Source organism: Saccharomycodes ludwigii, chromosome I (assembly GCF_020623625.1).
Source record: "Saccharomycodes ludwigii strain NBRC 1722 chromosome I, whole genome shotgun sequence".
NCBI classification, from domain to species: Eukaryota; Fungi; Ascomycota; class Saccharomycetes; order Saccharomycodales; family Saccharomycodaceae; genus Saccharomycodes; species Saccharomycodes ludwigii.
Window position 1 is genome coordinate 1294878 of NC_060200.1, and position 26503 is coordinate 1321380.

The following is a 26503-nucleotide window of genomic DNA, read 5'->3' on the forward strand; positions in this document are numbered from 1 at the left end:
CAATAAATATAAACATTATTATTTTTTATGTATCAAATAACAATATATATATAAATAATATTTATCTCAAACTTGTGAACAAATATTTTACTTTGATTTCATCATTTGCTTCGTTCTATTCTTCTTATTATATATACATATATAACTATATTCGTGTATTCAAATTTTTTTTTTTGGTTTTTTTTGTTTTTTTTTGGTTTTTTTTCCCGCGATACTCCTTCAGCTTTTCGTAAGTTAATAAAAATAGTGTTTCTTTCAATCGATAAGTTAATCCCATACTTACATTTTAGAACTAATATCGACACCAATATTTACTCTAATCGAAGTAATGAGCGCTGCACCTTCTAGATCAGGTTCACCAGCAGCTGCGTTAGTAGTTGCAGAAAATAATAATTCTATATACGCTAAAGAATATCCCTTGAATGCTATCCCTCAAAATCTAAAATCTGTTGAGTTCCCACTATTTTTAAAAAATGATCAAAGTGTATCCAAGGTGATTAACAATATGTGCGGTGGCATCTATAAGATTAATAGTGCTTTTAGGGAAAATTTAGACTACAGCACAGATAAATGTTTGGAGTTGTACTTGAATAAAAATGATAAAACAATTGACGGAAACAATTGGGATAATAATGGGGATAATTCTGAGAATGATTTTTTTAATGAGCATCCAATCATAGGTAAGTCTGACAACGATGAAAAGTTATTAATAAAAATAACAATAACAAGAAAAAAAAAGAGTCAGACAGATGGTGATGCAAGTACCGGTACTTTACTGGATAACTTAAGAAGTTGTGAAGCTTTTAAAGTACAGCCTTTAGGTGTGATTAATAAAACAATAAAATTTAGATACATAAGTGATTTTCAAACCATTTTGGACAACAATAAAAGTGCTGTGGAGTACAATCAAAGTATAAATTCTCTAGATTGGGATAAAATTAAGACATTTGTCGAAGATATTCCTGATGAGGATCCTAGGCCATTTGAACCATTGTTTAATGATAAGAAAAAATATTATCTACCACCACCTCCCAAATTTAGCATGGTCCATCTTCCCTTTATTTATGAATATAAGAAAAATCCATATAGTGATTCAAGAGGGGAAGACGTTAGAACTTCATATTTGAAAAGTTATCAAATACAAATTTCAAGCAGATCAGATGTACCTGAGCAGCCACATCAAAAATTATTGGATAATTTAGCAATTGCGAAGGAGACAGGAGTCTACCCCAAAACAAATAAGGAATCCCAGTTCTATGAACAATTGTTAAAATGTGTTGAACATTTAGAAAATTTGTTTAATAAGAGACCAATTTGGCTGAAAAAACATTTAGAAGGTATTATCGTCAGCGATAATGAAACAAACAACAATAATACCGCTTGGGGCCCAATTTTGAAATTCGGTTTAGCAGTTGTTTCCTACAGGTTTTTGAAAGGCCCTTGGAGAAATTCATATATTAAGTTTGGTGTCGATCCATATTCGAGTTTTTCATATGCCAAATACCAAACAGAATTTTTCAAGATTGAAAAAAAAATATTGGATAGGCTATTATATGAAAAATATAAAAACGAAAAGAAAAACGTTAATGATCTTGTTGTCACACATCATGATTATAGCAGTATATCGCCACAATGCCCTAAAATTTATGAAACTGACACTAAAGAGTGGATCGATAGCAGATTTTATTTTGATGGAACATATATTCCTTGGTATTTAATGATTCCGGTGGATCTATTACTAAAGGAGTCCAATATAAAGGAAATATATGACAAAGCTGTTTTCCTGGATAAACCAAACGAACTTACCGGCTGGTTTCATGATTTGGATCTATTGAAAATTAGGAAAATAGTTAAATATGAATTGGGATGTTTGGCTCAAAATAATGACAAATTTGACAAGAAGATTATAGAGGAATACAAAAAACTAAGAGATGTTAAGGCAACTGGACCTGAAATAACTTCTACTGATATCATTACTGATAAGCGTGATAATATCAGGCAATCTTTGGACTTTAATGTGACAATGAATGAAAAACAAATGATAGACGTAGTGAAAAAATATGAAAATGAATCCTTGGAGGAAGATGACGATAATAACAATGGTATTAAAACTGGTGTTACAGATGATAATATGGTAGAAGATATTGGAGAGGATGGTGATGCTGATGAAGTACAAAGTGATAGTAGTTTTACTGCAAATAATGCTAGTTATATGGAAATACTCGAACAAATATCCAAAATGCACCCAGAAATTTCAAAATATTTAAAAGAAAATGTTGATGGGATCATAAAAGGTGATTTAGTGGATAACATTAAATATTGATTAAATAAGATACCGGTTAATTGGTGCTTTGAGTTTCTAATACTAATGAAAGGAATCTTAAATTTTTTTTTTTTTTTTTTGTTCTTGTAAGCAATGCCGTTATAAGTTGTTAGATCATTAAATGATCCGTAAACATTTCGGACTATTTCTAAAAAGGAAATGTATTTGAGACCTTGTGTTGCATTCAATGATTAAAGAAATTTACGTAGAAACAATATTTAATATGATACCTTTGAACGAAAGAAATGGAAAGGAAAAATATATAATATGAAAAATAGTTTTAGAAAAAAAGAGAGAAAAAAAAAAAAAATTTAACAAGCAAGTAGCTCATATTTTGTTGTATAAAATACTACAAACATTATAATTATTCTATAACTTAATAAACAAAAGGAACTAAGAAAACATAGAGAAGGGACAAAAATGAATAATTTATTTCGCTACACTGCAAAACGTTTGGCTTCCGGTACTGCCTCAAGTGGTGGTGGTCGTATGCGTGGTATTAACCCACAATTTAATATTCCCAAGAGACCGATGAAAAAGATTTTTATTGGTAAAGCAAGACCAGCTATATATCATCAGTTTGAAGTTTTGGTCGAATTAAGTGATGGTAGTGTTATTAAACGTAAATCACAATATCCAAAGGCAGAAATTAGATTAATTCAAGACCAAAGAAATAATCCGTTATGGAACCAAAGTAGAGATGACTTAGTATTAGTTGATGCTAACTCTGGTGGTAAGTTAGATAAATTCAAACAAAAATACTCTAATATGTTTACGGTAGCAGACACAGAAAATGAAACAAACGTTCAAAATAATACTAGTAACAAACAGCAAACATCCAATCCTACTGTTATTGCTAAGAACGCTGAAAAAGCCAGTACTAATAGTACGGATGAATTTGACATGTTTGGGGAGGAAGATTATTTATCCTTACTAGATGACAGCACAGCAGGTGTCAAGAATGGTTCTGTGGCTTCAAATAAAACATCAGCAAAAAAAAAGAAATAGATTATTATGTTGTCCATCGTTCATATATTGGTCGCTTGTCATGTATATAGCTATATGTGTATTTAAGTTATTATTGTTAAACCTCACACTTTTTTTTTTTTTTTTTTTTTTTTTTTTTTTTAAACCAATATTATCTTGTTTCTTCTAATACGCTTTTTATTATTCTAAAATATTTTTACGCATAGAAAAAAGAAAAAAAAAGAAAAAAAGCAAAAAATACATTTTAAATAATTTTAAATGTTATTTGGCGAAGAATTCTACTTCCAATTCATATGCATGTAAAAGCACACATCTGCATTTATTCATAATGGGAAGCGTTTTTTTACCACATTTAAAAACCGGTTGGCATGTAGATCAAGCAATATTACATGACCAAGATAGATTAGTAGTTATTAGGTTCGGTAGAGACCATGACAAAGATTGTATGTTAATGGATGAACATTTATATAAAATAGCAGAAAAAGTTAAAAATTTTGCAGCAATATATCTGTGTGATATAGATGAGGTTCCTGATTTTAATGAAATGTATGAGTTATACGATCCTATGACAATAATGTTTTTTTATCAAAATAAACATATTTTATGCGATTTTAGTACTGGTGACAATAATAAAATGAATTTTGTGATTCATGATGACCAGGAAATGATAGATATTATAGAGACGATATTTAGAGGTGCAAGGAAAGGGAAAGGTTTGGTTGTGTCTCCTTATGATTACAGTTATAAAAGAAAAAAATGACATAAATTGCTGCCAATAGGTCCACATTTATATAATGCCATGTTTCTAACCCTTAAAGCTATGGTATAAATTAATTGCAAGAGGGGGAAAAAAAAAAAAAATAAAAGCCATTGAGTAGTTAAACGTTCATATCCAAACTATTGCTAGTAGAAGGTAAATGGACGTATGACTCAATGCAGAAAAACTTTTTTTTTTCTTTTCCTATTAAATAAATGTAGGGAGTCTATTATTAAATCATTAATAACAATCTCAGATTTATTTGTTTTAGAACTTTTCATTTCCAACGAGAATTAGCTTAGAAATTGGACATTCTTTTCCGTTTTTAAAAGATTCTCTAACACCGTTAACATTTGATACAAACTTAAAGGGAGTAACGATTATTCAACTGACTTGAGTTAATTATGATAAATAGACTTATTATTATTTTGATTTAGGCACCTAACACAAACATTGACCATTTATTTATTTATTTATTTATTTATTTTCTTTCTTTCTTTCTTTCTTTCTTTCTTTCTTTCTTTCTTTAGTAATAAAAGTTTACCTGTGAATCCGAAGAAGCGCTTAAGTTTATACCGAAGGATATTTATAAACCGGAAGCGGGAAGAAAGAAAATTTGTGAAATTTTTTTATTTTTTTTTTATTTTTTATTTTTTATTTTTTATTTTTTTTTTTTCATTTTTCATTTTTCATTTTTTATGCCAACAAAGAAAAAAATGAAACTGAAAAAAATTTTTTTTTCTTTTTTTTTACATTCTTGGAAATAATTAAACTTTGTCAGTCCAACAATGAAACTAAAATTAATTTTGTAGCGTAAAATTAAGAGATAAAAGTCTAACGTATTAAATAAATAAATAACAAAAAAAAAAAAAAAAACAAACAAATCAAACTGTTGTTTCCTAAAACTCCTTTCAGCCTTCTATTGTTTCAAAATATAAGTATAAGGCCTATTTTCAAAAGGTTTATTAATTCTAATAATACTAAAATAAATACTACACTCAAAAAAAAGACAGTTAAAATAAAAAGAATGTCTAGCGTTAAAGAAATTAAAGAAGCTAAAAAAGCCGTTGCATTCAACAGAGAAAGTTTAGAAAGTGTTCTAAAACGTAGATTCTTCTATGCACCAGCATTTGAATTATATGGCGGTGTTTCCGGTCTATATGATTATGGTCCACCAGGTTGTGCCTTCCAAGCTAATGTTGTTGATACTTGGAGAAAACATTTTATTTTAGAAGAAGATATGCTAGAAGTTGACTGTACCATGTTGACTCCATATGAAGTTTTGAAAACTTCTGGTCATGTCGACAAATTTAGTGATTGGATGTGTAAAGATCCCAAGACAGGTGAAATCTTTAGAGCTGATCACTTGGTTGAGGAAGTCTTAGAAAGTAGATTAAAAGGTGATCAAGAAGCTCGAGGTTTATTGAAAAACGCCAACTCTGAGGCAGAAGCTAATGCAGAAAAAAAAAAGAGAAAGAAGAAAGTCAAGGAAATTAAAGTTGTTAAATTGGATGAAAAAGTTGCCAAGGAATATGAAGAGGTTTTGGCCAAGATTGATGGTTATTCTGGTCAAGAATTGGGTGAATTAATGGTAAAATATGATATTCGCAATCCAGCTACTAATGGCGAATTAGAAGCTCCAAGAGCTTTCAATTTAATGTTTGAAACTGCTATTGGACCAAGTGGTCAATTAAAGGGCTACTTAAGACCAGAAACAGCTCAAGGTCAATTTTTGAATTTTAATAAGTTATTAGAATTTAATAATGGTAAAACTCCATTTGCCTCGGCCTCAATTGGCAAATCCTTTAGAAACGAAATTTCTCCACGTTCTGGCCTATTAAGAGTTCGTGAATTTTTAATGGCCGAAATCGAACATTTTGTTGATCCAGAAAATAAGGCCCATCCACGTTTTGATGAAATTAAAAATATTAGCTTGAAATTCCTGCCACGGGAAGTTCAACAATCAGGCTCTACTGTTCCAATCGAAACTACTATTGGTAAGGCAGTTGCCTCTGGTATGATTGATAACCAAACTTTAGGGTATTTTATTGCTAGAATCTATTTGTTTTTAATTAAGATTGGTGTTGACGAAGATAGATTGAGGTTCCGTCAACATATGGCTAATGAAATGGCTCACTATGCAGCTGATTGTTGGGATGCTGAACTGCAAACATCTTATGGTTGGATCGAGTGTGTTGGTTGTGCCGATAGAAGTGCTTATGATTTAAGCGTTCATTCCAAGAAAACTGGTGAAAAATTAGTTGTTAGACAAAAATTGGAAACTCCCATTGAAGTCACCAAATGGGAAATAGAAGTCAATAAGAAATTATTTGGTCCTAAATTTAGAAAGGATGCACCAAAAGTGGAAGCTTATTTGACCAACTTAGACCAACAAGAACTAGCATCCAAGGCCAAGGAACTAAAGGAGACTGGTAAGATTACGTTCAAAGTTGCTGGTATTGATGGTGAAATAGAGTTGGATGATAAATTTTTGACTCTTGAAAGGAAAACCAGAACTGAACATGTCAGAGAATTCACTCCAAACGTTATTGAACCATCCTTTGGTATTGGCCGTATAATTTACTCAGTTTTGGAACACTCTTTCTGGTGTAGACCTGAAGATTCTGCTAGAGCAGTTATGTCTTTTACCCCAGCTGTTGCACCAACTAAGGTTTTATTAGTCCCCTTGTCTAACAACAAAGAATTACAGCCAATTGTTTCTAAAATGTCCAAGAGTTTAAGGAAACAACAAATTCCGTTCAAAGTTGATGATTCTGGTGTTTCTATTGGTAAGAGATATGCCCGTAATGATGAATTAGGTACTCCATTCGGTATTACTATTGATTTTGATTCTGTTAAGGACGAATCTGTCACCTTGAGGGAAAGAGACTCTACTAGACAAGTTAGAGGTTCTTTAGACGACATTATTAAAGCCGTCAAGGAAATTACTTATGACGGTATTCCTTGGGACGAAGCGACTAAGAACTTGACACCATTTGTTTCTCAATCTACTGACTGATTAACAAATATTTTGTATTTTCAATTATATATGTACTATATATATATATATATATATATCAAACGAATTATAATACTACTTTCGTATAAAATATAAATTCTTTACTTTTTTTTTTTTTTCCCCTAGTCGTAGAAATTCGCGCTCATAAAAAAAGTTTTTTCTAAAAAAAATTAATAGCGCACTTTAATGTAATCATACAATTGGTTTTGTATTCCAAAGGATTCAGGATGTTGTCCTAACGTAAACATTCCAATTTTATAGTTTTTTTTATATTTTTTTTTTTTTTTTTTTTTTTTTTTTTTAACCCATTAAAACTGAAATGAAAGTCTCTCAACAAAAGTTGATCAAATACTTTGTTAAAAATAAAACAAATTATAACAACCTGAAAGCAGATAAATTTATAGCGTAACCATGCCTGGAAATATATCGGAATCAGCCAAAGTTTTGGTCAAGTTAATTGAGCAATTGCCGGAAGAACGTATAAAGCATTTAGTATCATTCAAAGACATCCAGTTGAAAAGATTCAGACCAGTGGCTGGCATATCTAACTCAGATGAACCAGCTCCAAAAAAACCCACATTAGCCGAAATTAAGGATATTATAAATAGAACTAAAAGCCCGTTAGGTTTACAAAATGATGTTTTGAAAAAAATTGCACAAGCTACTCCAAAGGAAACATTTACTGTTGATTCCATTGATCAACAAATAAAGAGTTTAAAAGCCTTGTGTGAAAATAAATACAAAACATATTATGATGTCGGTAATAAATTATATAGACCTGCAGGTAATCCAAACTATTACCAAAGACTTTTGGATGAATTAGATGGCAAGAGAAAAGAAAATATCTTTACAGCCTTCAGAACAGTTGTGTTTGGTAAGTAGTATGTAAATAGAAGGATTATTAGCGTATTTAAAGATGAAATTGCCTATCTGTATATATAACAAATAACACCAGGTCTTAAACCTTTTTGCCACTTTCTTTTTTTTTTTTTCTAAAAAAAAAATAACATATTTATTTAATAACTTTCATGATCTCTATACTTATTTTTCCAACCAGATACTTAATAGATAAAGACCAGATACAAATTTTACGACGCCTAAAGACAGATCCAAGCAATTTCTTCACTCTTTTCCACGAAAAAAAAAACCTCAAACCTTAATATAATTAAAAAAATAAATTAAAACAGACTTACACAATATACAAACTTAAATAAATTTTACATCTGTGCAATAAAACTATTTCTTAGCAGCCTTTTGAGCAGCCTTGGTAACCTTGGCAACCTTTTCAGTCTTGTCAACAGATTTGATGACACCAACAGCAACGGTTTGTCTCATATCTCTGACAGCAAATCTACCTAATGGTGGATATTGAGTGAAAGCTTCAACACACATTGGCTTAGATGGAACAAATTTGACCATAGCAGCATCACCGGATTTCAAGAATTTTGGATTATCTTCCAATTTCTTACCAGATCTTCTGTCGTTCTTGGCAATCAATTCATCAAATCTACAAGCAATGTGAGCAGTGTGACAATCCAAAACTGGAGAGTAACCAACGGAAATTTGACCTGGATGGTTCAAGATAATAACTTGAGCGTTGAAAGAAGAACAAGCCTTTGGTGGATCGTTCTTGGAGTCACCACAGACGTTACCTCTTCTGATTTCCTTAACGGAAACGTTCTTGACGTTGAAACCAACATTGTCACCTGGAACACCTTCTTCTAATTGTTCGTGGTGCATTTCAACAGATTTGACTTCAGTAGTGATACCACCTGGGGCAAAAGTGACAATCATACCTGGCTTGATAACACCGGTTTCAACTCTACCGACTGGCACAGTACCAATACCACCAATCTTGTAGACATCTTGCAATGGCAATCTCAATGGCTTGTCAGTTGGTCTGGATGGTGTTTCAATAGCATCAATAGCTTCTAACAAAGTCTTACCCTTGACGACACCAGCCTTGGTTTCCTTTTCCCAACCCTTGTACCATGGAGCGTTAGTGGTGGCTTCAATCATGTTGTCACCGTTCCAACCAGAAATTGGAACAAATGGAACATTCTTTGGATTGTAACCAACCTTCTTGATAAAGTTGGAGGTTTCCTTGACAATTTCTTGGAAACGAGATTCATCCCATTTAACGGAATCCATCTTGTTAATAGCAACAATCAATTGTTTGACACCCAAAGTGTAGGCCAACAAGGCGTGTTCTCTGGTTTGACCATCCTTGGAAATACCAGCTTCAAATTCACCGACACCACCAGCAATAATCAAAATAGCACAATCAGCTTGAGAAGTACCAGTAATCATATTCTTGATGAAATCTCTGTGACCTGGAGCATCAATAACGGTAACATGGTATTTTGGAGTTTCAAACTTCCACAAAGCAATATCAATAGTGATACCTCTTTCTCTTTCAGCCTTTAATTTATCCAAAACCCAGGCGTATTTGAAAGAACCTTTACCTAATTCAGCAGCTTCCTTTTCAAACTTTTCAATAGTTCTCTTGTCAATACCACCACACTTGTAAATCAAGTGACCGGTGGTAGTAGATTTACCAGAATCGACGTGACCGATAACAACAACGTTAATGTGAGCCTTATCTTTACCCATTTTTTTAATTGATTATTTGTTTTTGTGGTTTTTTATCCTTCTTTTTTCTAAAAAAAAAAAAAAAAAAAAAAAAAGAAAAAAAGAAGTGGAGAAAGCATGTTGTGAAAAAGAGTGTTGAAAGTGACAGAAGTTTGATTAAATAGTAAAGTAGAGGATCTTTTTAAATTAAAAATATTTTCTAAACACAGAGAGAAAAAAGAAAAAAAAAAAAAAAAAAAAATCAAAAGATGAAAATATAAGAGTAGAAAAATAAAAAACAAGAGTAAAAAAATTTTTTTCTTTTTCCCCCCCTTAGAAATCTTAATACCAAAAGGCTTAATTCGTTTAATATTTTTTTAAAAATAGTTTAGTGGAGAATTGTAAAAGAAAACATACAATGGGAAAGAATAATATTAGTACTGATGATTAATAAAAGGTTAATAATAACATTTTTCTTAATAATATTGATTATATCTCTTCATAATAAAACATAAACTCCTATTAAGCAAAGTTTTTTCTGCTTTTGTTTTAAACGGAATTAAAGATAATTCAGGCAGAAGTGAGGCGGAGAAAGAATTAACAAAATTAAAGTATGGCTTTGTTACACTTTTATTTATTTGCTATACACGTACAGTTGTTTTACCATAAGTAGAAAATTGCGTAAATGCTTTAAAGGTTTTATTTTTTTTCCAAAAATAATAAAAAAACAGTTAATGTACGGATTTACATGCCACAAATCTAAATACAAAAATATAAATATATTACATAAAATCACAAAGCCCTATTTGAGGTGTAAAATAGTTTTTCTTTTTTTTTTTTTTTTTTTTTTTTTTCTTTTTTTTTTTTTCTTTTTTTTTTTTCTTTTTTTTTTTTTCTTTTTTTTTTTTTTTAACAAATCATGTTATGTGTTGCTGCCGACAAATAATATCCAATAAATAAAATAAAGATTTAAAATAAACAAGGAATCAAATACTTTGGTAAAATAATAACTAATGCTGAGTGAATGGCGTTAAATTAATCTTCATCCTGAACATTCAAACTATCTAGCAAGTCATTTTGGGCTTCTATATCTCTAAATAGCTCTTCATTACTTCTACTAAATTCGTTTGTATTAGAATGCAAACGTATACTATCTTGTGTAGGTTTATTGTTAAAGGCTCGATCAAAAACATTTTTCATTAGGGTTTTCCATTTAGGTTCACTTTCGATACTAGCCCACCTTGGAGTGATTGCCCTACTCTCAACACTATTAGCATTGATACCAGGCAGTGTACTCCCATTTCCAGAGCCAGCTGCTTTTAAAAACCACTTATTCAATCTACGCCTAAAATATTCAACTATAATGAAAACACATAATATGAAAAAAAAAATACCAATAACATTGATATCCGTTTTCTTATTGGAAGTAGGACAGGCGTGAACACTTCTGACCTCAAAAAAGTAAGAGCAATTATGTAATTGTCCGAGAAAACTGATTTGAGCAACTTGTGAAATGTCCTTGTCGCAAACAAAATTCAATAGGGTAGATTTCCTATCAATACCATTAGGACAAACATCACCATTGTCGTATTCTAACAATAATTTTTTACCTACAAATTTTGGTTTTGTACTTACCTCGCCAATCGAAATTTTAGTAAAATCGTCTTTGGGGTCATAATAGTAAGCACCTGTATGATTGTCTAAACGTTCAATATTGGCTTCACTATCATCATCAGCTTCCTCTAATGGACTAGAACATATTCCCAACGTAAAGTTGGACGTGTAATCCCAGCCTTTTACCAGCCACTTATGTTGTTGTGGTAATTCATTTTTTCTCTTCTTATTAGTGTCCGGCGAACTATTTGGAGTTGTAGACAATTGTGATAAATCTATATAAGATCCGGTTATAGGATTATTTATTGCACAAAATAGTTCATCTTCTTTATCTTTGTCATTGCTCTTTTCAAGCTTGCTATCAGACGATGTAGTTATAGTTGTGGATTTAGTAAAATTACTGTTATTACCATTTTCTAGTAATAAATTGTTTTTTCTCGGGAAAAAGTTTATAAAAAGTATTACCACAACTATAGTTATTATAGTGTAATGCGCTGATTTTCTCATCTTTTTATATTTCTATAGACTAATGTAGTAAGAGTTTTGCAAATGTCCTTGTTTAATTGAGTTATTTTCTCTTATTTAAATACTGTGGAATAACTAGAAATTAAATGGTATCTTTGTTAGTTCTGGGAATAATGTGGAAAGGAGGTACAACCAGCATTATTGTGCCAATTAAGGGGACGCTTTTATTATTACTGTTATTATTATTTTTTTTTTTTTTTTTTTTCCCTTTTTGGATTATCGCGGCCGATGCAATTTAAATGGTGGGCTTCGGGCATAAATTAAGATTGTTTTAAAAAGGTAAAAATAGCTGCTTTTTATATTCTCATACAATTTTGAGACTTTAAATATACTGGACGACCGTTACTCTTTGACATCCTCTTCCCAGTTAAACAACTTTACTAATTAAAATTACTAAATATAAAACACGACTCAAAAACAAAAAAAAATGTGTCACATGAAAGATGCCACAAAAAAATGAAAAATAAATTACTAAAATAATAATATCGAGTGTGTAAATACATATATTAAAAGCTAATTTCAACTGAAATTAAATAAAATAATCATATATGTGTGATTTATTTATCTACTTTTAAATTAATACCTTTAACTAAACATTGTTCCTTTTTATTATTATTGTTATTTTAATATAAGCATTCTTATATCTACTGTCTTTGATTTCTAACATATATATGCACATATATAGTGAGGAAAACGATAAAATATTTACATCTAATTAAAAAAAAAATAAAAAATAATGAATAATACTGAAGTCATCACAAATACGTTTAGGTTGTTAGATATTAGTGACAAGAAACAAGATTTTTTTTGTGGAGGAAATACCAAAAAAAGTTTTAATCATGAAGAAAAGTCACCACTCTTAAGAAATTCTTTTTCGGAAATAATAAATTTAAACTCACCTGTTGGCACCACAATTTCTGCCCTTAAATTAGCTGATGAGTTTGAAACGAGCAAAAGTAATATAAAATTGAACATTAATGCAAGTAATATAATAAGTGACCCTAATGATGGTGAAAAAATAAGTCCCTTGCAGACCTCTACGCCCACAAATAGCATCATGCACAATTCACAAAGGGAAAATTCGTGTCTTTTGCCAAATTCTATATGTGTAGTGAACGAAGCAAAAAAAAAGGACTCCTATAGCATGCCAGATAAAATGCATTACAATGCTCAAGTGCACGGAACTAGCAGAAAGGTCGAATACAACAGTAGTTATTCAAAAAAACATTCCACATTACTGGTTTCATCATACTCAATATCGGAATCTAAAGATTCAAATGTTTTAACTAATGCTTGTCCCGATGTAATTACGAAAATAAATTGCCTAGAGCCCGGCGCATCATCGCTGTTAAATTCTTGTAAACATGTTGAATCTGAAGAAGATAAGAACTCCAGCCCACGCGTCTCAAATCAAATCCAAAGTAAGTTAGAATCATGTGCTTCATGCTATCGTACGTGCCCATTAAAAAAAAATTGCTGTAGTGCTAAGTCTAAAGCAGTTAGTTACGATACTGGTTTTGGAAATCAAAATAATTTGAATGGAACTTATGGCAGCGATATGGGAAAGAATAAACTTTTAGATAATAATGATTTTGATTGGAACCAGATATTGGTCGAAGACTTGAAAATGATGGAAGATATAGAAAATCTTTTTCAAATTGGCAAAAATGAAATCCCTAAAGCAGATAATTCATTAGAAATAGAAACTTTTTTTGCTAACAAAGATTTATGTGCACTATCCACTTGTGTTACTAACAGCTTGGTTAGTAATGAAGCAAAATCAGGAGGCAAAATCAGTGATACCAGTAGTTCCCAAGAAGATTACACTGAAATTGAAAAGGATTGGACGGCTTCTAGCAGTGGAAATCACAATGATCGAACTGCATTATCTCCACCAAATGGGCATTTTGATATTCTCGAAAAATTCACAGCTGGTTTAAAACACTTGGCATCAGCTTCGCCTTTTAATACTGATAACAATTCAAATCAAAGTAGTACCGATAACAAATCAGATGGAAATGAAAATGAAAAAGTTAATAATCACATAAATTATAAGGAAAGTCATTTCCAAAAAATTAAAAGAACTAGTACAGTTAGGTTGGGTAACTTTGTCCTGAAGTTTGGTGAAACTTTGAAAGATGAGAAAGAAAACAATATAAAAAACAAAAAAGATAACTGTAATCCTGAAGATTCATATTCAACTAAATCTGTGTTCCATTCCATTAGGTTAAAGAAGGTAATTTCTTTAAATTTTAAAAAGAGTAAATCATGCAGGAGGGATTCAGTGGGTGATAAATGTATTAGTACTGCATTTCTGAAAATTGAAGAATTTGGACCAAAGGTTGCAGATTTTCAAAACCATGGTAAAAAACATAGTGATGATATTTTAATAGAACCCGTCTACAATATTCCCAAAAATAAAAGCACGGTGAATAAATATTATAAAACTTCTATGGTACCTAGTAGTTTAGAGACTAAAAAACTAAAACCTTCAAATATGTCATTGGCTGAAAACTCAACCAAAGATACGGTAAAAAAAATTGCTGTAGCATATGCCCTAAAGGTGAAAAATCTCTACAAAAAGGGAGACCTTGACGATACTATTCATGAAAGTGATGGAAAATAAAAAATAAAAAAATAAAGGCTAAAAGCTAAAAAGCCGTTTATAACCGTTTCAAAAAATGCACTAATTTTTAGGGAAAAGTTCATTTATAACCCACCTATTGTTCAACAAACACCTACAAGAAATTTTATTTTGAAAAATTACCTATTTGATTTTTTTGCATACCTGATTGAAAGACTTGTTAGAAAAGAAAAAACAATAAAAAATGAAAAACTTGTAACTAGCTAATATTACAAGTTATTTCCTAGAGACTTCTCACAAAGAAGCAGACTCATGAATACTGGGTAATAATATTTATATAGTTTTAAAAATATACCCTTTTCTTTTTTTTTTTTTTTTTTTTTTTTTTTTGTATTTTATATGGTGATAATGATGTATAAATGCACACATAAAATGATAGAACCAAGTTAGCACATTCCAACTAGTTAAAACTATAATATATGTATATATATGTAAGTAAAAACAAGTAAAAGTACAAAATGTTTCTTTAATCAAACATAAACAATATGTCTAATATTATTCTATTTGTTTTGTTGAAAGTTTCAGATAACTCCGATATAGTGTAGCGGCTATCACATCACGCTTTCACCGTGGAGATCGGGGTTCGACTCCCCGTATCGGAGATGCTCCTATCAAGGATATTTTTTGTTGAATCTCACATAAAATAAAAACAATTTTTTTTTTTTTTTTTTTTTTTTTTTTTCCCTAGGCTTATATATTTATTCATTTATTTATTTATTTATTCATTCATTTAACCGAGATAAAAAGGAAGAAAGAAAAAAAATTTTATTTTTTCTCCTATTAAGGAATCATTTAGAAGTGTCGACCACATATCTGCCCAATATCTTACTGTGTTCCATTAAGTCATAAACTTTGGCCAATTCACTCAATCCAACGACATGAATTGGAGACTTTACTAGACCCCTAGTAAAAAACTCGATGGCTTCTCTGGTGTCAGCTCTGTTACCAACATAGGATCCCTTAATGTTAATAGACTTAACAACATGCGAGAAAACTTCGGATTTAATAACGGCTCCAGCTGGTAAACCAACTAAAACAACAGTACCGGTTGGTCTGACATAATGGGTAGAAGCAGTCATAGCGGCTTCAGAAACAGAAACGTTGATGACACCGTGTGCACCACCGTTAGTGGCTTCTTGAACGGCTGAGATTATGTCTCTTTCTTTTGTGAAATCAACGTAAGTCTCACCACCCAACTTTTTAACCAAATTACCCTTTTCAGCACCACCGTCGATACCTACAACTCTATATCCCATAGCTTTTGCATATTGCACAGCCAAAGAACCCAAACCACCAGCAGCTCCAGGAATGGCCACCCAGTCACCGGCTTTCAAATTGGCGCTTTTCAAAGCTTTATAGACGGTTACACCAGCACACAAAATTGGTGCAATTTCAGCTAAATTGGTGCCCTGTGGAATTCTGGCAGCTTGAACCGCATCGGCAGTGGCATATTGTTGAAAGGAGCCGTCATGGGTATATCCACTTAGATCAGCACTAGGACAATTACTTTCGTTCGATTTTTCACAATATTCACAACTCATACATGAACCGTTCAACCATTTAATACCCGCCAAATCACCAATTTTCCAATTCTTCACATTATTACCCATAGCAACCACAACCCCCGCACCCTCATGGCCACCAACTAATGGCAACTTTGTTGGCAATGGCCAATCCCCCTTCCAAGCGTGCAAATCTGTGTGACAAACACCAGAGTACTTGACATTAATTAATAGTTCGTTTGGCTTTGGTATTGGAACTGGAAGATCCTTGTATTGCAATTTGCCTCCATTTTCATAAAAAATCATACCCTTTTGGGTTTCTGGGACGGTGGTTGAAGTAAATCTTTTGGAAAATGGGGCAGCAGAAGCTAGCAATCTTAATTGAGGTGTTTTTGTGCTATTTTTTAAAATAGACATGGTTGTTCTAGTTGCGGTAAGTTTTAGCATTGTTGTTATCGTTTTTTTGATTGATTGATTGATTGATTATTATTTTTTTTTTCTTTTGTTAATTTCTATTTGATGTGTTTGATACTTTTTTTTATTATTATTTTATTAATATAGGTGATAAATTATAGCTATAATACGGAAGGAAAAAAGATATTAATTTCTAATTTTGAATTATTCCCAACTATTTATATATAAGGATATTTTATAATTGGCACATAATGGGATATGATATACATTGCTTCTCCTTTTTACCCCATTTTGTAATAAAAAGTATTAGATGATGTTTTTTTTTTTTTTTTTTTTTTGGGGCGTAAATATATTTTGGTGGAGTATTTGATTTATTGCAAGCTCGTTTTACTTTTTTCTTGGAGAAAAAAAAAAAAAAAAAAAGTAAGGAAATAAAAACTTGAAAGGAACAGAATAGAATAAAAATGAATGTATAAAATCTAATTTTGTGATGCTGAATTAAAAATACAAAACGAATTAGCTATATATTAAAATAAGAAGAGTGGAGTATTCATTACTGTTTATTATTATAGTGCAACACTAATAAAATAAAATCATATAATACAATTACTTTGATACGATAGCATTTTACATCACCATAAATTATATCTCTCTTACCGTTATTTTTCACAAAGTGTTTTTTTTATTTATTTATTTATTTATTTATTTACTCTTATTGTTCAAATTAATCCCACATTCTGTTACCCATTAACGCGAACGGCTAAAATACGTTCCTTAACTCCATGTCCACCAATAGAAAATTGATACATTCTTAAATTAAGTCAAATACACATCAGTCATTCTAAATAGTTAACAACCCAATCTAAGAATAATGGAACATCCTTAGCAACACTTTTTGATATCATGGAGTTTTGTAGCCATTTTGGTAAATAACCACCCGCATCACTTGTAGTACACATCAACCATTTTAACTGTTTTGTTTTGTAATTATAACTTAATCTTTCAACACTGCAATAAATACCACGTACAGCGTTTTTATTATCGTTGTTTTCTTTGTTGTTGTATTTGGCAGGTAGTGATATAACAAATGATATTTCTTCTTCTTTTTGTTCCTCAGGTATTGTTTTCGTTGTAACCCTATATGGTTTAATTATATAAACCCATTCATAAAATACTCTATCATTTAAAGGTTTTCCAAATGAATATAGCATTCTACTTAAAACCCAACCGCCAGAGGTATCTAGGATTTTACAATCCTTAATGGTATGAATGTAGTTTTTTTCCATTTTAATTCTAAAGGCAGGATCCTGCAACTCCCAAAGATCATTTTTAACATTATCAGTGGTGAAATTGGATCCATTTAAATATTTAATTATTTTTTCTTTATACATGGATTCACTTATTTCTGAATGTGTGCTATACCTACACACCCAGTAATCTCCTTTGATAGTGTTATAATAAGTTTGTACTTTAGCATTTTTCGCGGTATCTTTATTTATGTTTGAAAGGCTTACAACAAAATCATAATCTTTTCCCTTTTTCCAGCTTGTTAAAATATTATTTGTAAATAGTAGAACTTTACTTTTGATTTTTTTTTCATCATGTGATAAATCATCAACGTTGAATTGTTTAGATAATAAATCAAACGTATTATCTTTATCTTCAGACATTTTACCTTTAGTTTCCTCTCCTCGATAGTTCTGTTCAAAATGTGGTGATTAAAAGTCTGTTTCTATTAGACACTTTATTGTCAAATAATCATGGTAAATCCTAATGCAAAATAACAATGAAATGTATATTTAAGACAGAAATGATATTGCTACACGTCAAAATATCCACGGGGGAAAGCGCACCAATAACAACAACAACAAAAAAAAAAAAAATACATTATATATGCCTATATATATTTTTTTTTTCTTCTAACACAACATTTATTATTTAAAAGTCAATAATAGAAATAAGTAGGTAAATAAAGAAAAAAATTATTGGCTTGGCGCAAAAACACTTAATGCAAAGTATGGACTCTTTAAAACCAGAGTTATGGACCTGCTCCTCTAACACTTGCACGAAAATTTCGATCGTCAATTCAAAAAGCAACAAAGTTGTAACTTTCAATCCTAGGTTCACATATCCAATTTTTGGAGAATCTGAACAAATTTTTGGATATCAGGATCTAGAAATAATTTTAGCCTTTGAAAGCAAGACCTTTAAACCTTTAATTAATGTTAAATACTCTAAAAAATTAGATGAAGATTCATTGGACGGTAGCAAGTCACCGCTAGATATGTTATTAGAGTTTTTCCCTTCCAAAGATGATTTGGTTATTAAAGATGAATTACAATGGACTAAGAGCTTTGAAAGTGACTCTTTGGATTTGCCAACCTTGGGCGAATTGATCGATGAAAATGGAAATATTAGTGTTTACAAATGTAACATAAAGGATGTTAAACTTTTACACCAAAGAATTCAAATTTTCACCTTGTTTTTCATTGAGGGAGCCAGTTATATTGATGAAAATGATACAAATTGGGATGTTTATTTTATAATCAACAATGAAACTAAAGATATATTGGGCTATACTACATGTTATAGATTCTGGAAATACGGAGGTCACGAAGAATTTGACAATTTAACAACGGATTATCCAATTCGATCTAAAATTTCTCAATTTTTAATTTTTCCACCCTACCAAAACAAAGGATATGGTTCAATCTTGTATACTAGCCTGATGAATTATTGGTTGACTCTGGCCAATGTTAAAGAAATTACGGTTGAAGATCCAAATGAAGATTTTGATTATCTAAGAGACGTTAATGATTTAAAGTTATTATTGAAGTTGGGTATTCAAGACCAAATAGAGTTTGATAAAAAAACTGCCTCTAATAGTATAATATCTCAAAAATGGATTGATAAAATAAAACCTACTTTAAAATTAGAATCTAGACAACTTATTAGATTATTGGAAATGCTCTTGTTATACAAAAACGCTCCTCAATTTAGATTGCAAGTAAAAAAAAGATTATTTGAAAAAAATTATGATGCTCTAATAGAATTGGATACACCTTCAAGAAACGATAAATTGCAAACAGCATTTTTGAACATTAAAAATGGTTATCAATCAGTAATTGATTGCGTAACGAATAGTCATCAAAATAAGAGGAAAAATAAAGATGACAACCAACAAAATCAAGATAGCAAACGATCAAAAAATCAATAAGACTTTATTGGTATTTATGTTAAAAAAAAATTTTTTTTTCCTTTTTTTTTTTTTGATTTTTTTGGTTCAGGTTTTGAATGTTTATAATCTATATACAGTTAGATGGAAACAAGTTTACTAATTATCATGTAGTTGTACTAACAACGATAAGACAGAGAATATACACAAGCACACAAAACTTTAATCATCAATATTTTTTCCTTGAATTTCATTTATAATACTAATATTTTTGTTAGAGTTGAAAGCCGCATCCTTTTGTATAATCCCTCTTTTTAATAGTTCCAACTGTAATGTAATATATGCGTTATTTTTGGCATACGGTATCTTATTAATTAATGCATTTTGGATCGCAATATACTTTTTACGGGCTTTAAACTTTGATTTTTTAATAGAATCTGTTTGAGTTGTATTGCGTTGTATTTTGGTACTGTCACATTTTTCTGTTTCTTTTTTCTTTTTAAAAAAATTAGATCCCAAATATCGCCATAGCGGTCTCATATGTCTATAATCTTTTGAGGTGGCCGTATCAAAAACAAATCCATCCTTCCATAATAAATTATCTAACATGGTTTTCACATGTAATGGTACCTTTTCATTCATATCCTTATTGTATAGTGTTTTAATGTTATATTTGGCTATAGCTGTAGCTTTTAATCTCCAATAAGGTGAAATATTCAATTTTTTGGTGTACGTAAATTGAAGTTCTTGTATATAGTTTAAGATGGAAGTAAAATTTTTAATATATCCCCTTCTGGCCAAGCATTTATATAACAAATCATAACTTTTCGCATCTGCATAAACCTTGAATTTTTTACGCATGGTGTTAAAGGTTAAAAAACAAAGATCGAGTCTACCAAGTTCAGCCAAATTATTCAAAAATAGATTTAAGCATGTGGTATTTACATTAACATGAGGTGCCACCTCATCAAAATTGTCTTGTAATTCCTTTTCCTTGACGTGCTTGACAAATACCCAGGCCATTTTCTGATTTCCCTCGCTTAATAATTTTGAAACGACTAAATTAAAAATATCTGTGGTTAAAGTAATGTCCGATTTTTTTATACATTCTAATAGTTGCGTAGCAGTCATATCTTCACTATTTTCTTTTAAAATGGTGTATGCTAATTTTGATGACGAGGGGATTTTATACTCTGCCATTTTATCCAAAAATATTTGTTTGGAGATCTTATCTAACAAAGTCCTATAACATAAACACCACGTATATTGATCTGCTCTTACCCTATTTTTCTTCATTTTCTTTAAGTAATATGTCACCTCTTTCAACGGATCAACGCTATTAAATCTGGTGTGTATTTTTTTAACAATCCCCTTCAAAAGCAAGTTGTATGTTTGTGTGTTTGGGTTCAAACTTTCATATTTCATTTGTACAAAAAATTCCCTACATGAAGCAAAATCACCCAAGTTAAGGAAAAAAAAGATTACATGGTTATAACTCTCTACTGTCCGAAGGTCCATGGTCGAAACGTTATTTAAATTCAATAAACACCTTAATATTTTTGAAATGATACCATTTACTCTAGAAGAACTTTTAAAATGAAATTTTGTGTGGGTTAATAGTCCAATATAAGCCTCAAATTTTTCAATGTCTTTTCCAAAATTGGGTATAGGTGGAATTTCTTTAAAGGATTCTTTATGGTAAATATTATTATTAGTATTGGCACCCCCATCAAATTCATAAAATGTGGTTGTATCGGTTAAATTCACCAATAGGGATACAATATCTGCCAAACTTTTGTGAAACTTGTTAAACAGCATTGCCTCGCCATTTTTTATTTTTTGCAACATTTTGATATTTCTAGAAATTTTTTTTGCTGCCTCCTTATCATAAAGTTCATTTTGTTGCAGGGTTTTTAATCTCTTGGCCTGCGGATATGAACCTTCAAGAAATTTTTGGACCAATTTTCTATTATAACTTGATCCTTTCCCTACCAACTGTATGTTTTCTTTTAGGTATGCAGATTTATTCTTAGGTATTTTTTCCATTAAGTTATTCGTATTCTCAATTGGGATTTTACTAATAGTAGCAGTATTAATAACATTATTTTCATTATCAGATATTTCATCTGATTTGAATACTCTTGGATTGGCTATTAGAAGTGAACTAATATCCAACTCCGGTCTATTGGAACCCTTTAATTTGGGTGTTATATTTTTTATCTGGTTAATTATAGATTCCATTGTTTTGTGATGTGGTTATTGAACAATATATATATATAACACGTTAAAACTTAAAAATAAGGTTAATAGAAACCTATAATGATAATATCACTGAGTGCATGTAGCAATGATGTCTGCTTTTAATATTTATTGAATGTTATTTTTTATTGTTCAACGTATGTTCAATGGTATTTCTTAAAACACATAAACCAAAGGGGAGAAAAAAAATAAAAAAAAAATAAAAAAAAAAAAAAAAAAAAAAAAAACATATTTGTTCAGAATGAGGCTATCTAATACCTGTATCCAATATATAAAAACCAAGATCGGAAAAAATTAACAAGCCATAAAACCTTCGGACTGTTGACAAGTTTATTATTTACGTTTAGATACGTAGTTTTTTTTTGCATTAAAATTGTATTTATTAAATTAGAAATTATATTATAATATCTAAACATAAACAATATATATATATATATATATTTTTTTTTTTAAAAATTAATTGATCATCTACAAAACGTCTTTGTAAGTATTTATAGCACCTTACTCAACTTTCTATATATCTATATATCAACCTTATTGTACGGATATAAAGCATTCTTTCCCTCCATACATTGACAATAATACCGGCAACAAAATCAATGAATGAAGAGCAGATAATACAATCAACGAAAACCACATACGGAAATAGAAAACTTGAAAAATTTTGGATTTAGCAAATCCTAATACAAAAACACCTATTAATTTAGTTAATGTGATACCCCAAAAAACAGCCTTTCCAACTGTTACCATACAGTTTAATACTCTTGAATTATTATCAATAGCCACTTCTCTTTCAACAAATGCAAATTTACGAACTATATGAACACAGAATTCAACACTAATACCAACACAAATCACTAAATTCACCAAACTTACAGCATTTAATGGTATTTTTTTAATGGACATAATACCACCTATATCAATTAATATCAATAAAATGGTGGAAATCAAAATTAAGGAATTTTTGGTGGATCCAATGAAAATTTTGGAAACGACATAGATTATAAAAAGAGCAAAAACCAATAGCCCCATGGTAAGTTTAACCAAAGAGCTGTATTGAACAAAGAAAATGTAAAATGGAGAATAAGCAAAAACGTCCATATTTTTATTCAATTTGGAGGTAATTATCTCGGAATCCCTGTAAGCGTTTATGAAATCCTCCTGTGATCTCAAAGGAGAATGGGCTGTTCTGAAAACCGATGCTATAATGTCTGAGGAATTGTAAAAGACACTTCTAGAATACGGTGCCTTACCTCCTAAGGGACAGGGTTCGCTTGGCGCAGTAATCCACATTTGGAAATACTCCATGAACTCGGCTCCTTCAGGGAAACCATTCATGTTATATTCCCATTCGCCTTCTTTGTAACAAGTCTCACACCTTCTTGGCGGGAAACTTGGTGGACAAGCATCGTGCGTACCCTTCTTATAACTACAACACTGATCCAACTCTGGATTCAAATACATGAAAAAATCATCTAGCCAATTGGCAACAGGTTCAGTGATACTTGTTAATTTATTTTCCACTTCAAGAACATTAGCTAAAGACATTTCATTACAAGTTGTATATCTACCGCATAACTTTTGTTGATCTATTCTCTCCGTTACATTTAAATCTTTGACAACAAAATAAACTGGCGGACCAACATTCAAATAATCATACAAATCTTTAAAGTATTGTACCAAATAAGAATCTTGTGGTACAGCCATTTTTTGGTCTAATCCCAATTCAATATTTGGCAAAAATAGTAACATAATCGAAGAAAAGGTTAAAAAAACAGCCAAAATAATACCTCTTCTTTTCAAAACAAATGTGTTATAAAATTGATAGAATTTACCCTCTAGCAAACTTTCATTCTGTGTATCTTGATCATATAAACGAATAGATGACGTTTTAGATTTCTCATAAACAGTTAGGATTGAAATGAAGGTTGTTAATTGTAACGTGATGTTAAAAAGTAAAGATGTTGCTGAGTATAACGCAAAATTTCTGACTGCAGGCATAGAAACAATGCTTGAAATTAAAAAACATGAAAATTGGCATATAAACGACATAACAACCGATGGTGCAATTTTTTTAACAGCTTGCGTTATTCTAATCTCAAGTGGTAGAGTAGGGTTTATACGCTCATATTCATTAATTATCAAAAAAATATTATCCACACCAATCGCTAAAATCAAAAAAGGGATAACTTCTGCTATGATAAGGGTAGATTTGATTCCAAACAAACTCAGTATGCCCGCTGCGGAAGTTATAGAAAATAAAACGATCAAAATCCCAACAAAACCCAACATAAATCTAGTTGGGCTATTCTTAGTTTTCAATGCCCAAGAGGCATATAAGAACATAAGCAAATAAGAAATGATGACAACAGAAATGTCGTTATTTCCTGACAATTCTTTTTCTAATGACATCTCAGTGTTGAAACTTATACGAATATCGTCTGGTATTTCCAAATTTAAGAGATATTCTTCTAGTTTCCCCTCCCATTCAATCGCACGAGCAGAATGTTCATCTACTAACAATGTAACTACAAAAGCCTTAGAGGCTAACACATCTGTATCGTTACTGAATAAAAGTGATGGCTTTAACGGTTGTTGAAATGGTGGCAAACAAGTAACAGGGGAATTTGAGCAAGCTTTTAGTTCTGACTTCCAACTATTTTCTGATGGTAGAATATTACTGAAGTATCCTGTAAATGATTCTAAAACACATGGTGAATCTTCAGTGGGTCTAAAACATAGATCTTGGTACGTAGTGTTCCCGCCTAATAGCGTTGTGATATTTTTTTCAACGTCAAACCACCAAGATACAGTGGAATAATCTGTAAAAATCGAATCTTGATCCTGAGTTGAAGAATTTACTACAAATATTTGTTCAGTTCTGTAAAATGGACCAAACTTTTCGTCAAAGTAAAGTTTTTCCTTATATTTTTCAGAACTTTCACTTACCCATAATTTAACTGGATTTAGTTCAAGTTCTCCAAATTGAAACATACAAAAAGTTAAAAGGGAAACAATAATAGCGCTAACCGATAAAACTAACGAAGCCTGAGTAGTGCAAAATCTAGCAACCTCGCCGACATATTCGGAAACCAACAGACTTGGGCCATGCTCGTTCCTGGAAGCATATTGTTGAAACAAGCTATCAGAAGATTCAATTCTAGTATTCAAGGTATCGTTTTGAGCTTGGTCTTCTTCGTTACTCAAAATCGAATTTTGTTGTTTCTTCTTTTTGAAATAATACATGTGCCATACACCAATTGAAACAAAGGCAACAAAGTATGTTATCAACACACCAAATGAAAAACAAGGTAACTTCCCAATATTACACGTATTTTTTTGCGCATCGTTTTGAAAATCTGGGCAACTGGATTCACAATCTGAACATGTACATTTGTAATTTGGATCATCACAATTTAAAGGGGTTGTTTCGTTAAAGTTTCTATACGAAAATGAAGACAAACAATTTTTATTGGTAGCGTTCGAGGATAGGTTATAGATATAATTTATTTGAAAGGGCGAACCACCTATTAACGGTTTTTCATCCCCTAAAAACTTCAAAAATTGCGAGTAATTTTTAGCACCGCCCCCAATTAAATCCATAGCATATCCATTAGTTGCAGAAAATTTTACATTTTTACATGAGTCATAAAATATCGAGGCCCATGTGTCATTCATGAAAACATCTAACTCAGCAACAAGCTCAGCTTTTTTATCATAACTTAGTTGTGTCTTGGTGACGTTAACAAATTCCCGTTGGTTAGGGGAGCAAGTGAAGTGACAAAACAAATTTTTAAAATTTTTTAAACAGGCAGGACAGGAAGCTATTATATTACCTGCTTTTTGTAAATTTTCTTTTAATTTTTCCACTTGTGGTTTGGTACAACATAAATATTCTTCATCAAGCCATTCTTCTCCGCAAAAAGATGCCAATAATTCGACAACTTCCTTATCAGCTGGAGCCGGACTAAATGTTTCATTTTTAGGACATGGTAAATCCTGACCAAACAATGATTTTTTTCCACAATTGTCATAAATGGCACAAAACTGTGCATTCACTATTATTGTGAAGGTATTTAGAAACAATATCAGTATATACACTAATTTGTTATTGAGCATCATACGTATTGGGATAAGTATGCTAGTGGAATCCTACGTGGATTTATTTTTATTTGATTTATTCAGTATTCATACAAGCATTATGAAAAAAGAGAAAAGAAGGAAAGGAAAGGAGAGAGAGAGAAAGAAAGAAAGAAAGAACGGGAAAAAAAAAACAACTTTTAAGGATTGCTTAAATAATGTGTTTTGCTATTTAAAGTAAAAAAAAAAAAAAAAAAAAAAACATATTAAAGGTTGCTATTAATTTTAAGGGGGGTGAGGGGAGAAATATAATAAGAAAAACACTACGAAATTAGCGTACTCATCTTTTTTTTAATTTTTTTAAAATCCAAAATTCAAAATTCAAAATTCAAAATTCAAAATTCAAAATTCGAAAAAATAAAAAAAAAAAAAAAAAAAAATTGCGATTCACAAAAAATAAACAATTATTTCCATACAAATATACTTGTTACTAATGTTAAATGAAAAACAAAATTAAAGTTTTTTTTGATTGAGCAATCACCTACAATAAACACCTATATACATTATTTTGGTTTAGAAATACCAAAATCTACATATTGTAAGATCCCAATATTGCATTCGTTATTTCATCTT

General features: G+C 30.7%; 13 protein-coding genes and 1 non-coding gene across 14 annotated transcripts; 8 read left to right on the forward strand and 6 right to left on the reverse strand.

Annotated features, from left to right (window-relative positions):
* Window positions 1–328: 328 nt before the first annotated feature.
* On the forward strand, window positions 329–2323 carry TFC1 (transcription factor TFIIIC subunit TFC1; the record flags this gene model as incomplete). The annotated part of the gene is made up of 1 exon (XM_046078441.1): window positions 329–2323. The coding sequence occupies one exon, from the start codon at window positions 329–331 to the stop codon at window positions 2321–2323; it is 1995 nt and encodes a 664-aa protein (XP_045936873.1).
* Window positions 2324–2743: 420 nt separating this feature from the next.
* On the forward strand, window positions 2744–3331 carry MRPL36 (mitochondrial 54S ribosomal protein bL31m; the record flags this gene model as incomplete). Its single annotated transcript, XM_046078440.1, has 1 exon — window positions 2744–3331. One exon carries the CDS (start codon window positions 2744–2746, stop codon window positions 3329–3331), a length of 588 nt encoding a protein of 195 aa, XP_045936874.1.
* A 307-nt stretch (window positions 3332–3638) lies between these two features.
* Window positions 3639–4070, forward strand: DIB1 (U4/U6-U5 snRNP complex subunit DIB1; the record flags this gene model as incomplete). Its single annotated transcript, XM_046078439.1, has 1 exon — window positions 3639–4070. The coding sequence occupies one exon, from the start codon at window positions 3639–3641 to the stop codon at window positions 4068–4070; it is 432 nt and encodes a 143-aa protein (XP_045936875.1).
* Window positions 4071–5094: 1024 nt separating this feature from the next.
* Window positions 5095–7086, forward strand: SCDLUD_000547 (uncharacterized protein; the record flags this gene model as incomplete). Its single annotated transcript, XM_046078438.1, has 1 exon — window positions 5095–7086. The coding sequence occupies one exon, from the start codon at window positions 5095–5097 to the stop codon at window positions 7084–7086; it is 1992 nt and encodes a 663-aa protein (XP_045936876.1).
* Window positions 7087–7497: 411 nt separating this feature from the next.
* On the forward strand, window positions 7498–7968 carry CBP6 (Cbp6p; the record flags this gene model as incomplete). Its single annotated transcript, XM_046078437.1, has 1 exon — window positions 7498–7968. One exon carries the CDS (start codon window positions 7498–7500, stop codon window positions 7966–7968), a length of 471 nt encoding a protein of 156 aa, XP_045936877.1.
* Window positions 7969–8322: 354 nt separating this feature from the next.
* Window positions 8323–9699, reverse strand: SCDLUD_000549 (elongation factor 1-alpha; the record flags this gene model as incomplete). Its single annotated transcript, XM_046078436.1, has 1 exon — window positions 8323–9699. One exon carries the CDS (start codon window positions 9697–9699, stop codon window positions 8323–8325), a length of 1377 nt encoding a protein of 458 aa, XP_045936878.1.
* Window positions 9700–10692: 993 nt separating this feature from the next.
* On the reverse strand, window positions 10693–11778 carry MRL1 (Mrl1p; the record flags this gene model as incomplete). Its single annotated transcript, XM_046078435.1, has 1 exon — window positions 10693–11778. One exon carries the CDS (start codon window positions 11776–11778, stop codon window positions 10693–10695), a length of 1086 nt encoding a protein of 361 aa, XP_045936879.1.
* A 754-nt stretch (window positions 11779–12532) lies between these two features.
* On the forward strand, window positions 12533–14422 carry SCDLUD_000551 (uncharacterized protein; the record flags this gene model as incomplete). The annotated part of the gene is made up of 1 exon (XM_046076700.1): window positions 12533–14422. One exon carries the CDS (start codon window positions 12533–12535, stop codon window positions 14420–14422), a length of 1890 nt encoding a protein of 629 aa, XP_045936880.1.
* A 548-nt stretch (window positions 14423–14970) lies between these two features.
* Window positions 14971–15042, forward strand: SCDLUD_000552. The gene has a single exon. It is a non-coding gene; the product is annotated as a tRNA-Glu (tRNA).
* Window positions 15043–15228: 186 nt separating this feature from the next.
* SCDLUD_000553 (zinc-dependent alcohol dehydrogenase) lies at window positions 15229–16389 on the reverse strand (the record flags this gene model as incomplete). Its single annotated transcript, XM_046078434.1, has 1 exon — window positions 15229–16389. The coding sequence occupies one exon, from the start codon at window positions 16387–16389 to the stop codon at window positions 15229–15231; it is 1161 nt and encodes a 386-aa protein (XP_045936881.1).
* Window positions 16390–17192: 803 nt separating this feature from the next.
* Window positions 17193–18026, reverse strand: SCDLUD_000554 (uncharacterized protein; the record flags this gene model as incomplete). Its single annotated transcript, XM_046076699.1, has 1 exon — window positions 17193–18026. One exon carries the CDS (start codon window positions 18024–18026, stop codon window positions 17193–17195), a length of 834 nt encoding a protein of 277 aa, XP_045936882.1.
* Window positions 18027–18364: 338 nt separating this feature from the next.
* Window positions 18365–19573, forward strand: HAT1 (histone acetyltransferase catalytic subunit HAT1; the record flags this gene model as incomplete). Its single annotated transcript, XM_046078433.1, has 1 exon — window positions 18365–19573. One exon carries the CDS (start codon window positions 18365–18367, stop codon window positions 19571–19573), a length of 1209 nt encoding a protein of 402 aa, XP_045936883.1.
* Window positions 19574–19753: 180 nt separating this feature from the next.
* Window positions 19754–21772, reverse strand: AEP3 (Aep3p; the record flags this gene model as incomplete). The annotated part of the gene is made up of 1 exon (XM_046078432.1): window positions 19754–21772. One exon carries the CDS (start codon window positions 21770–21772, stop codon window positions 19754–19756), a length of 2019 nt encoding a protein of 672 aa, XP_045936884.1.
* Window positions 21773–22324: 552 nt separating this feature from the next.
* Window positions 22325–25912, reverse strand: NCR1 (sphingolipid transporter; the record flags this gene model as incomplete). The annotated part of the gene is made up of 1 exon (XM_046078431.1): window positions 22325–25912. One exon carries the CDS (start codon window positions 25910–25912, stop codon window positions 22325–22327), a length of 3588 nt encoding a protein of 1195 aa, XP_045936885.1.
* Between the last annotated feature and the right edge of the window lie 591 nt (window positions 25913–26503).